Genomic DNA, 13526 nt, shown 5'->3' on the forward strand with positions numbered 1-13526 from the left:
CTATAATTTCCTGGGCTATCTCTACTCCCTATCTTGAATAAGGGAATAACATCTGCAACCATCAAATCCTCTGGAACCTCTCCCACCCCCATTGATGATGCAAAGATCATTGCCAGTGGCTCAGCAATCTCCTCCCTCGCCTCCCACAGTAGCCTGGGGTATATCTCATCCGGTCCCGGTGACTTATCCAACTTGATGCTTTCCAAAAGCTCCAGCACATCCTCTTTCTTAATGTCTATCTGCTCAAGTTTTTCAATCCGCTGTAAGTCATCCCTACAATTGCCAAGATCCTTTTCCATAGTGAACTGAAGCAAAGTATTCATTAAGTACCTCTGCTATCCCCTCCAGTTCCATACACACTTTTCCACTGTCACACTTGATTGGTCCTATTCTCTCATCTCTTATCCTCTTGCTTTTCACATACTTGTAGAATGCCTTGGGGTTTTCCTTAATCCTGTCTGCCAAGGCCTTCTCATGGCCCCTTCTGACTCTCCTAATTTCATTCTTCAGCTCCTTCTTGCTAGCCTTATAATCTTCTAGATCTCTGTCATGACCTAGTTTTTTGAACCTTTTGTAAGCTTTTCTTTTCTTCTTGACTAGATTTACAACAGCCTTTGTACACCACGGTTCCTGTACCCTACCATCCTTTCCCAGTCTCATTGGAACGTACTGATGCAGAACCCCAAGCAAATATCCACTGAACATTTGCCACATTTCTGCTGTACATTTCCCTGAGGAAATCTGTTCCCAGTTTATGCTTCCAAGTTCTTGCCTGATAGCTTAATGTTTCCCCTTACTCCAATTAAACGCTTTCCTAACTTGCCTGTTCCTATCCCTCTCCAATGCTATGGTAAAGGAAATAGAATTGTGATGACCATCTCCAAAATACTCTCCCACTTAGATATCTGACACCTGACCGGGTTAATTTCCCAACACCAGATCAAGTACAGCCTCTCCTCTTGTAGGCTTATCTACATACTGTGTCAAGAAACCTTCCTGAACACATCTAACAAACTCCACCCCAACTCCCTTGCTCTAGGGAGATGCCAATTAATATTTGGGAAGGTAAAATTTCCCACCACAACAACCCTGTTATATCATACTTTTCCAGATCATATCATACTGTCTCCCTATCTGCTCCTCAATGTCCCTGTTACTATTGGGTGGTCTATAAAAAAAACACCCAGTCGAGTTATTGACCCCTTTCTGTTTCTAACTTCCAGCCACACTCAGTGGACAATCTCTCCATGACTTCCTCCTTTTCTGAAGCCGTGACACTATCTCTGATCAACAGTGCCACACCCCCACCTATTTTGCCTCCCTCCCTGTCCTTTCTGAAACATCTAAAGCCTGGCACTCTATGTAACCATTCCTGCTCCTGAGCCATCCAAATCTCTGTAATGGCAACAACATCATAGCTCCAAGTACTGATCCACGCTCTAAGCTCATCTGCTTCATTCATGTTTGTTTGCATTAAAATAGACACATCTCAAACCATCGGTCTGAGCGTATCCCTTCTCTATCAGCTGCCTATCCTCCCTCTCACACTGTCTACAAGCTTTCTCTATTTGTGTGGTGAACCAGATATACCTGTCTGACTGCTCCTGTGGCTCCTCCCAAGACCCTGCTGACTGCCCCTGTGGCTCCTCCCACAGACCCCTGTATAAAGGCGACTGTGGCCTGCTGCTCTCCCTCATTTTCCCCAGGATGTAGTGTTGTTCTTCAGTCAATAAAAGCCGATATCTCACTTCCTAAGTCTCGGCGTGAGTTATTGATGGTGCATCAATTTGTGAGCCAACCACCCCTTCCTCTGTCACTTCAGTTCGGTTCCCACCCCCCAGCAATTCTAGTTTAAACTCTCCCCAACAGCCTTAGCAAACCTCCATGCCAGTATATTGGTTCCCCTGGGATTCAAGTGCAACCCATCCTTTTTGTACAGGTCACACCTGCCCCAAAAGAGGTCCCAATGATCTAGAAATCTGAATCCCTGCCCCCACTCCAATCCCTCAGCCACACATTTATCCTCCACCTCATTCTGTTCTGTGGCACAGGCAGTAATCCCAAGATTACTACCTTTGAAGTCCTGCTTCTCAACTTCCTTCCTAACTCCATGTAGTCTGTTTTCAGGACCTCCTCGCTTTTCTCGTTGGTACCAATATGTATCACAACCTCTGGCTGTTCTTCCCACTTCAGGATATCATAGACGCGATCAGAAACTTCCCGGACATTGTCACCTGGGAGGCAAACTATCATCCGTGTTTCTTTCCTGCATCCACAGAATCGCCTGTCTGACCCCCTAACTGTAGAGTCCCCTATCACTGCTGCCATCCTCTTCCTTTCCCAACCATTCTGAGCCACATGGTCAGACTCTGTGCCAGAGGCACGGGCACTGTTGCTTCCCCCAAGTAGGCTGTCCTCCACCCCCCAAAACTACTCAAATAGGAGTACTTATTGTTAAGGGGGACAGCCACTGGGGTACTCTCTAGTACCTGACTCTTCCCCTTCCCTCTCCTGTTACCCACTTAACTGTCTCCCAAGGCTCCAGTGTGACTACTTGCCTATAGCTCCTCTCTATCACCTCCTCACTCTCCCTGACTAGATGAAAATCTTCGAGCTGCATCTCCAGTTCTCTAACACGGTCCCTAAGGAGCTGCAGCTCGACGTACCTGGTGCAGATGTGGCCGCCTGGGAAGCTGGGAGTCTCCCAAACTTCCCACATCTAACGACCAGTACAAAACACCGGCTTCACAGACATACTTCCTGTTTCTATTCCTCATGGGTAACTTACCTTGCCTTGACCTGTTATTGCTGAAGCCTGAATGAGCAAAGCCCTACCACTCTCCCTCACATTACTCCATCGACGACTGCTCTGCTAGGCAGTGTCTCCCTTTTACTCCTGAACCTTCCCTGCTATCTAACTCACGATCGGTGTCCAATTATAGCCCCTGATAGGCCACGTACAATGGACAAACACTCTTGAAGCTCCCTTTTTAAATAACCGCCGCCGATCTGTGAGAAATCCCTCTTGGTAAAGCTCTGTAGACGCCGCTGATAGGCCACGTACAACGTGAGTCAATGCTTATGAAGCATGAAATGTGCCAGAGCCTCTGTCAAAGAGAGAAGCCTAGTACTTGTCATAGACATGAGAGATTCTGCAGATGCTGGAAATCCAAAGCAACACACACAAAACTCAGCAGTTCGGGCAGCATCTACAGTGAGGAATAAAGCACCCCACACTTCCTGCCGAGACCCTTCAGCAGGACTGGAGAGGAAGGAGGCAAAAGCCAGAGTAAGAAGGTGGGGGTAGGGGGAAAGAGTACAAGCTGGCAGCTGATAGGTGAGGGGGAAGGTGTGGGGGGTGTGAGGTGAGAAACTGGGCGGAGTTAGGTGGAAAAGGTAAAAGGACTGAAGAAGAAGGAATCTCACAGGAGAGGAGAAGAGATCATGGGAGAAAGGGAAGAAGGAAGGGCACCAGAGGACGGTGCTGTCACTAATTCTAATACATTTTCTGTAATGGCGAGTCACCAACAGGGGAGGTACTTACAGGACAGGTTGATCATCATGATGCCCCAGACGATGCTCCACAACCAGCCTACCAGGAGGAAGGGGACGGTGAAGAGCTGCGAGACCCCCACCCAAACATTGAGGCAGAACAGGGCCAACCTCTCATCACTGCTCCTGCTGCCAGTGGGGGTGCCAGGATCGGAACAGCACACAAGTGTGAAGCCGGCCAGGATGGTTCCTGAAAACAACAGACATAGCTCTCAAGGTTGCTGCCTTGGCCTCACTTGCAGAGTCATGAGGAATTCTCCTCAGACAACTATGAAAAGAAAAATCACCCACTTCACATGGTCTGTTCAAACTGATCTCATGTTTTAAAAAATATATACATTTCAAATTATTTGTTCTTACCTCAGAGTGTTGTACCTTAGAAGTTTCTGTCCCCAGTAGTTAATCTGATCAACCGTTCCAGTTAATCCTCCACCATTCTCAGTTTATTCCACCCTCCACTGAACTATTTTAAATGCTTTAAACAAATTTTATAATGCTGTTTTCATTGTAAATACATGATAGTATTTATTTATTCATGCACATTTTATTCCATATCTATATTTTAACCTCCAAGTTTATATTTTATATACTTTATTCTTTATAACTGTTGAAACTTTTCTCTTTGCATGTTGTGCCCTGACCAGCACACCACACCAAATTCCTAAAACATGGAAATATACACTTTATTAGATACACCTGTACACCTGCTCGTTAATGTAAATATCTAATCAGCCAATCATGTGGCAGCAACTCAATGCATAAAAGCATGCAGACATGGTCAAGAGGTTCAGTTGTTGTTCAGACCAAACATCAGAATGGGGAAGGATTATGATCCGAATGACTTTGACCGTGGAATGATTGTTGGTGCCAGACGTGTGGTTTGAGTACGTATCTCAGAAACTGCTGATCCCCAGGGATTTTCATGCACAACAGTCTCTGGAGTTTACAGGGAATTACAGAGACACCCTCTGTACCCAATAAAGCGGGCAGTGAGTGTATATGGCCAATAAGGTTGATCCTTGATTTCACAAAAATGACTTAAGTTAAAGCCATATAAAAGAACAATTCACACATGCATACTGACTTTTAAAGATGAATAAGGTTTGATAGTTCCATTACAGTCTCATGAGATACAGCCACTAGCTGCAGAATCCCTGGATAGAGCCTCTGTGGGTAACAATCTCCCCACAATACAGTTCCCTGAATGCAATCTCTCAAGATAATAACCACTCTATCTACCTCACAGAAGGAAGCAGAGAGGTGAAATATTATTTAAATTGTGTTTGATTAGGAAATGTTAATGTAAAAAATGACTCTCTTGTAGACCTTTAACTGAAAGCAAATACAGGTGTTAGAAGGCAAATGGTATGTTGGTCGATACTGCAAAAGGATCTGAATACAAGAACAAGGATGTCTTACTGCAAGTATGCAGTGCCCTGGTAAGACCACATTTAGTGTACTGTGGGTCTTCTTATCTAAGAAGGGATATACTGGCCATAGAAGGTGTGCCTTGCTGGTTCTCCAAACTAATTCCTCGGATGACAGGATTGCCACAGGTAGGAGCCATTAGGCCCCAGTCAGCTGGACAGTGCCACACTACCTGTCCTTTGTAGAAAAGTTCTTCTGGACCAACACCTTTGACTACAAGTCTATCAGGCAGTGGTCAGCATGGAACTTCCTGCAGACACTGCAGGATACGGACTCGATGGACACAGTGAAGCGGCTCCCTGAGCAGACAATCCAAACCATCTGGCAGGATAACTCATCACCAGGCCTCACCAACAGGCACCAACTTGCCTGGCTGGGGGTGAGAGGGGTCCTGCCAGTCACATCCTTCCTGCATGCCCGGAGCATCGTCCCCATTGCCCGCTGCCCGTGGGATGACTGTAGTGGGGAAGTGACAGTAGCTCACCTCTTCACGGACTGTGGGTGTGTAAAGAGGGTCTGAAGAAAGATGCGAGGGCCTGTGTCGCGGTTCATCCCGGAGCAGCAGTGTGACGGGGGACTCTCTGATCTACGGCCGTTCCCAGAGACACACAGGGAGATGAACATTGTGCTGCTGTCAGATCATCAACTCAGTGAAAGTCGCTCTGTGGCCTGCCAGCACGTCGAGATGTCTGTGGAGGAACGCTGCCGACTGGCACATTCCAGGCTGCGGGAGCTCGTGCTGAGCGATGCTCTGGAACCCGGTGCAGCGGGGCTGGAGGAAGGATCACAGTGTCGGGTTCTTCCGCTACTGGACATAGGGTCCGGGATGGTGAGCCCCTCCATTATCGCAGTCGTGCAGCACCCCGGGGGTGCCAGCAGGGCTATTGACGTGTAGGAATGTAATAGAACGGAACTGGGAGTATTGACTATGAATGTAAAGAGTGACAATGACAAAGAGTGAAAAGTTCATCCTTGAAAAATATTTTTTTTATTATGAATAAACTTCATTTTGATAAAAAAAAATTAGGTCAACAGGGAAAATGTTCTCCAGTGCTTGAAAGAACAAGAGGGGATCTTATTAAAACAAAATTCTGACGAGGCTAAACAGAGTGGATGTGGGAAAGGTGTATCCTATGGAAACAGGGAGGGCAGGTTTAGCATGAGGTGTCACAGTCTCAGATAACAAGTCTAGATATTTAACAATGAATGAGGAGAAGTTTTCTTCCCTCCTCTGCAAAACATGAGGCAGTTGCTAAAGGAATTTAAGGAGAGAGATAGGTTCCCAAATGCAAAAGGAATTACAATTGGAGAGAGCGTGAGGATAACGTGCTGGGAGAGGACCAGCTATCATTGTGTTTAATGGTAGGACAGACTTGAAGGACTGAATGGCCTAGTCCCGTTCCTATTTTCTATGTTGAAGGAACGTTGCAGCTGAAGGAACAGCTGTGGAGCTCAGAAAATACTGGCATGCTCTTTGACCACTCTTCCTTGGCCCCGAGAACCAGTCTCCCCATGTTTGCTCAGAGTGTTTGAAAGTAGCATCAGTTCATATCCACATCAAACACAAACACCATCCCAATTAATGCATTGGTTGGTTGGGGCTGGAAAGGAATCAGAAAGGTAGAAGACCTCTGAGATATGTAGAATTGTCACTGGAACTTCACAACAACTCTGTTGGTTTTGCTACTCCGAAAGAACATTCTCCAATGACAATGTTTTCATTTTCTTTTACCAATGCCTGCTGTATCTAGTAGTTCATGATCTTAATCCCTCTTGTAGAGGACCAACAACTTTTAATGTCATTGGGGAAAAATGTGATTCAAATGAATCAAAAATATAAATGCATTTTCCACAGAAAATAAATACATCTTCCATCTGGATAGCCTCCAACCCAACAGCATGAATATTGATTTCTCTAACTTCCAATAATTTCTCCTCCCCCCCCCTTTTCCATTCCCCACTCAGGCTAACCTCATACCTTTCTCTTCTCCTTCTCCTGGTGCCCCCCTTCCCTTTCTTCCATTATCTACTCTCCTTTCCTATCAGATTCCTTCTTCTTCAGCTCTTTACCTCTTCTACCTATCATCTCCCAGATTCTTACTTCATCCTCTCTGCCCCATCTACCCACCTTCCCACCACCTGGTCTCACCTGTCACCTTCAAGCTTGTACTCCCCTCCTCCCCCACCTTCTAATTCTGGCTTCTGCCCAATTCCTTTCCAGTCCTGATGAGGGGTCTCAGCCCAACAGTCAACTCTTTATTCCTCTTCATAGCTGCTGCCTGCCTGCTGGGTTGCACCAATGCTTGGTGTGTGTGGCTCTGATTTTCCACAGTGGTTAACTGTCATCTTCCTGAATTATAAACCACCTTTCTTGTCACTCATATACACCAGGGAATACTGAACTACTTTAATCCAGCACCCTCAGGACGGTGCTAATTTTGGGCAAGCAGAATTTCAGGACAGTTGGATATGATTTATAGATAGCTCAGCAGAATTTTAATTATCTAAGACAAACAATATAATAATAAAATTTCTGGTGAGCTAAGTAAATTTAAAAGGAGCGCAGGAACTGGGGCCCCAGTGAGTGGGGGATCTGGGTCCCAATGAGTGGGAAGGGCACATGGGAACTGGCATCCTGGTTATCAGTATTAACCAGGTTCCAGTGAATGAGATGGGAGATTAGATAGTGGGGTCTCATTGAGTAAGAAAGGACCGATGGAACTGATCAGGGGTTAAGGATCAAGGATTATTTGCCATTTACAGTTATATATATTAGGAAATTGTTGTGGTGTGTTGGCAGGACATGCAGCAAATAAAAAAACAACATTTAACTGTTATACTAAATAAGGAATTAAATCAAAAGTACTGATGCCTGGGCAAATGCAAGGACACGGCAAACATTACCCAGTGAGACAGATATTAAAACACAGTGTTTCCTAAATCGCTAGTCATTAGTTAATTCAGCTGTTAGAGGTGAGTTATGACTGGATGAAGTACTAAGGGTAGGTGGAATGACAGGAGGGGTGGGGATTTGTGATTACGTGTTAGAAAAAGAAATGATACAGTTATTGAAGTCTGAGGGGGTAAGAAGGAGATTAAGAGGGTGCAGGGAGGGTGAAGGTGGAAGAGAACATGAGCAGGTGATGAGGGAATTCTGGGAGTTAACCTTGCTCTTGTCCATCACCTCAGATCCTGCCCAGAGGTGTGCAGACTCCTCTCGTCATCTCAGCATATCACGGCACGTCAGCGGCAAGTCAACAGCAGCAAAAGCAGAAGGTGAAACAGTACGTATGAAAGCTAGTGGCCACACAGATAGTCGAGCCTATAAGATTATGGCTCATTCAAGTTGCACTTGGCCTATTTCCTGGAGAAAGGCATAGCTTTAAGGTGAGAAGAGGAAGATTTTAATGGTAAGTAAGTTGGGAGGATAACTTTCCTGGCTGAGCACAGACTCAAAGTAGGGCATAGGATGTTTGGATTGTGATGAGGAGAAACTTCACATAGAAGGAGGGAATATTTGAATTCACCTATCCCAGAGGGATAGATTGGGGCTCAGCCCCTGACCACATCAAAATATAGATCAATGGGTAGGATTGACAAGGAGATAGAGATAGGAGAGACAAGGAGACAGGGCAGGGAAGTGGTGCCAAGCTAGAAGATTGGCCACAATCTTGTTGAAAGGTAGAGCAGGACCAAGAGATGCCAGGGAGAAGAACTGCCCCTTTATCACATTCTGATGACAGAGACTGAATTCTCTGGTCTTACCAAAAGTAGTGGGTAGAAGGTCAACTGTAAAGTTAATTAAACTGACTGTTGCGATTTAGTACCAGTATAAAGTTATGGTCACCATAGTTCTTACATTTTTCTGTGATAAATCACCACATCTATATTTACAACGGTGCCCTCCTCCCCTGGCAGAAGAATACGATTGCTGTACTTCTAAATAAATGAATTGGATTCCATAATAATAGTGAAAAAGTTGAAATTTATGTCTATCCGAGTAAAGCAACAGTTTTGTGACAGATGTGTCCTCAACGTGCAACAACGTGCCTCTTTCTCCACAACGTGCAGCTACATGCCCTGTAAGCCAGAGTGTGTATGGATTTAAATCAACAGTTAGTTATTGCCTGTCATGGAAATTTTGCCAGTCAGGCTGCTATTGTTCCTTTAAGGTAATGGGGTGAAAGCAGCCAGCACCTGAAAATCAGTTTGCATTTCTATCAACATGCAATGCTGGCTTTTAACTGGGTTTTATTCCTATGTGTCCTACATATTAATTTGTAGACAATTTTCCATGATACGACTCGGAATGCTGCCAGACCTGCTGAGTTCCTCCAGCATTTTGTGTAGAGGTTGCTTTGGAATAAGTCTGTTTTTTTTAAAGACTATTGTACCTTATAAAATATATTTTCTCACAACTGTCCACTTAAGGCTGCAATCTGGAGGCGGAGCGAAGTGATGATGGCGCTAAATGGCATCTTCAGAAACAGCTCTATTTCCATCTTCAGTATATTTATTTTTCCCTTTCAGGGTTCTTTTGAAGACCCTGGCCTGGAGTCACACGCTGACTTCGGTTCTTTGTGGGAATGGGACCCGCTCTCGGGGTTTCATGACTGGCCAAGGGCTCGGCCCAAGCATCCGGCTTGGCTTTGGAAGCCTGGGATCTCGGGGCTCTGGAGATGGGCAGATCAAGAGTCAGTGTCACAGCAGGAGACCCGTGTGTCGTCGGGGGTGTCAGAATATCTGCAGCTAAGTGCCCAGATACTCGTGATCTTTGGGCACAGAGCTCGAAAGAAGTGACATGGCGTACTTTTAACATCATAAACCAGCAAGTTGTTTGTTGTGCCTCCCCGCTCGCTGTGAAACAGGAACACCTCTTTCTCCCTTATTAGGGAGAGAGAGAAAACCTGTGGTATGTCGAATACCGGGTGAAACGCCAAGTCTTTGGGGTAACTGCAAGTCTGTGTCTTTGCTGTTGCCTTGCTCACGCTTGAGTGCTTGGTGACGGGTGCTGATGCTTTTTTTGCCAGTGGGGGGCAGGGGGATTGTTGCTTGCTGCCGCTTACGAGCAGGAGGGGGGAGCTGGGGGAGCTGTGACATTTCTCTGACATTAAATGTACTTCTGAAACCTTTGATACTAGACCAAGTGTCTATATAGTGTTCTTACTTAAGGTCACTAAGTACTCTGGTTCTGATATTTTATATTTACAGTGTTATTTAATTCATTTTTATAGACTGAATTATCTCTCCAAAATGTGATCTGTTAAAGACTCAAAAATGATCATTTTTGCATGCACCTTTTCTTTGCACCCTCATACCACATAGCATTACTGCAACGCATGTCACAAGCAAGTTTCTCCAAGGTAGAACAGCATTGGATGGATTCATGAGAGCAATTTGGAAAGATCAGGAGAGACGCATCCCAAAGAAGAGTGAAACGAGGTGGAATCGCTTTGCAACCTATTGAACATTTGAAAGGCCGAGGTAGAGTGGATGTGGAAAGGGTGTTTCTGTTGCCTATGGTGGTAGGGTCTAGGAACAGAGGGCACTGCCTCAGAATAGAAGTTTGTCTCTTTAGAACAGATGTGAAGAGGATGGTGAATCTGTGGAATTCATTGGCACAGGCAGCCGTGGAGGCAAAGTCATTGAGTATATTTAAAGCAGAGGTCAATAGATTCTTGATTAGTAAGGGAGCCAAAGGTGACAGGGAGAAGGCAGAAGAATAGGGTTGAGAGGGATAATATATCAGCCGTAGTGGAATGGCGGAGCAGACTCAATGGACTGAAGGGCCTAATTATGCTCCTATTTCTCACAGCCTTATGGGCTTTTCACTCTCATTCTCTCTCCATTGTTACCTAGACATTGGGTTCTGAGTCGGCAAGGAATACTTCAGAGAACAAGTAGTTAATTTGTGAGGCATACTCAGTGGGAGATAGTGAAAACAGTTCATAATAAGTTCAAATGGAAGGCTGAAAGATTTATTACCAAATAACAATGCTGAAATACAGGTAACACAGCAACCAGTTCTACACCTGATAATATCCTACAGTAAAGAATGAGATATTGAGCAGATAACCTGAATGAGTAATGTTAGTTCAGGAAAAACAAATTGGTCAGGATACTGGAGAGGTTCTCTTCTGTATAATGGTGTCATTGGACCTTTTAAATGAACTGAGTAAGTATTTAAGTTAGTCTTCATTGTGGAAGACAACAGAAGGGTGACAGAAATTCAAGAGTGTCAAGGGGTAAAAGTGAGAGCAGTTGCTATTACTGAGGAGAAGGTGCTTGGGAAGCTGAAAGGTCTGAAGGTAGATAAGTCACTTGGACAAGATAGACTACACTCTGGGGTTTTGGGAAAAAGTAGCTGAAGAGATTGTGGAGGCATTAGTAATGATCTTTCAAGAATCACTAGATTCTGGAATGGCTCCAGAGGACAGGAAGATTGCAAATGTCACTCCTATCTTTAAGAAGGGAGGGAGGCAGAAGACAGACAATTATAGGCCAGTTAGCCTGTCTTCAGTGGTTGGCAAGAAGTTAACGTCCATTATTAAGCATGAGTTTTGGGGGTACTTGGAGGCACACAATACAATAGGCCGAATTCAGCAGGGGTTCCTTGAGAGAAAATCATGCCTGACAAATTTGTTGAATTTCTTTGAAAAATAATAGGCAGGATAGACAAAGGAGAGCCAGTGGATGTTGGTTACTTGGATTTTCAGAAGGCCTTTGACAAAGAGCCACACATGAGGCTGCTAAACAAGATAAGAGCCCATGGCATTACAGGAAGGATACTAACATGGACAGAAAATTGGGCGACTGGCAGGAGACAAAGAGTGGAAATAAAAGGTAGCTTTTCTAGATGGCTGCTCTAGAGTAGTGGTGTTCCACAGGGGTCAGAGTTAGGTCCACTACTTTTCACTTTATATGACTAAATTGATGGCTCTGTGGCCAAGTTTGCAGATGATACAAAGACACATGGAGGGGCAGAAGAAATTAGACAGATTAAAAGAATAAGCAAAGAGGTGGCAGATGGAATACAGTGTAGGGAAGTGTATGGTCATATGGTAGGAAGAATAAAGGCATAGACTATTTTCTAAATGGGAAGAAAATTTAGGAATCAGAGGATCAAAGGGACTTGGGAATCCTCATGCAGGTTAACTTGCAGGATGAGTTGGTAGTAAAGAAGCACATGCAACAGTAGCATTCATTTCAAGAGAACTAGAATGTAAAAGGATGCAATGCTGAGGCTTTATAAGGCGTTGGTCAGATTACATGTGGAGTATTGTGAACAGTTTTGGGCACCACATCTAAAAAAGGCTGTGCTGGCATTGGAGAAGGTTCAAAGGAGTTTTACAAGCATGACCCCAGGAATGGAAAGGGTTAATGTACGAGGAGTGTTTGATGGCTCTGGTCCTGTACTCACTGAAGTTCAGAAGAATGAAGGGTTTCTCATTGAAACCTACTGAATGTTGCAAGACCTAGATAGAGTGTATGTTTCCTGTAGTGGAGGAGTCTTGGACCAGAGGGCACAACCTCAGAATAGAAGGCTGTCTCTGTAGAATAGTGATAAGGAGAAATTGCCTTAGCTGGAGGACAGTGAATGTGTGGAACTTACTGCCACAGACAGCTGTGGAAATCAAGCCATTGGGTATATTTAAAGCAGAGGTTGATAGGTTCATAATTAGTAAGAATGTCAAAAGCTTACAGGAAGGCAGCAGGGGAATGGGGTTGAGAAGGACAATAAATCAGACATGACGGAATGGTGGAGCAGACTCAACGGGCCACGTAGCCTAATTCTACTCCTATGTCTGATGGTATTATGGTCTTTTACTAACATCTGGCCTCTCAGTTCAACAGCTGCCTGAAGGACTACAGGATGTACAGCACAGCATACTCTCTGCACTGCACTCAGTAAATCTGGTGTTGTATTAAACCCCTTGGTGTGCCGTCTCAAAAGAGAAAGTGTTAGTATAAGAGTTCAGTTGACATCAACAGAAAAAAGATAAAAGAACACGTAAGTCTAGAATTTTGAAGACAGCCTTAGCAACAGGAAGCTCCTTGAGAAAGAGGAAATCACAACGTCCAGCAGAGACCTGGGATTTCAAGCTGCTTAGTATGATGTTATACATGATGCATGTATTCAATTTGCAGTGAAACTGCCACATTAATGGTAAATAATCTGCACAGTGTAGTACAAAATTACTAAAGGTTACCTTTTTTGCACTTTATTGCAGCAGTAAGGGTCAGGAATAAATCCTTGTGTATAACGCAGAATTATAATCCTGCAAAGGTAACAGTGCCCTCTGGTGAAGTACTGGATGATTACTTCATTGGTATAATACACTCAAAATGCTGGAGGAACTCAGCAGATCAGGCAGCATCTAAGGAGAGGAATTAACTGTGGACATTTCAGGCCAAGACCTTTCATCAGGACATAGGTCTTGAAGTTCTGCCCAACACGTCAACTGTTAATTCCTCTCCTTAGATGCTGCCTGACCTGCTAAGTTCCTCCAGCATTTTGTGTGTGTTACTCTGGATTTCTAGCATCT

The 13526-nt window shown here is 44.6% G+C and overlaps 1 protein-coding gene across 1 annotated transcript in view; it reads right to left on the reverse strand.

Moving 5' to 3' along the window:
• Positions 1 to 13526, reverse strand: part of LOC140730708 (protein SPEC3-like) — a 28882-nt gene that overhangs the window by 8189 nt on the left and 7167 nt on the right. Inside the window, exon 2 of the mRNA XM_073051510.1 lies at positions 3545 to 3742. Within this exon, the coding sequence (XP_072907611.1) occupies positions 3545 to 3742 (198 nt within the window). The remainder of the gene's footprint in view (positions 1 to 3544; positions 3743 to 13526) is intronic.

Source organism: Hemitrygon akajei, chromosome 7 (genome assembly GCF_048418815.1).
Source record: "Hemitrygon akajei chromosome 7, sHemAka1.3, whole genome shotgun sequence".
NCBI lineage: Eukaryota > Metazoa > Chordata > Chondrichthyes > Myliobatiformes > Dasyatidae > Hemitrygon > Hemitrygon akajei.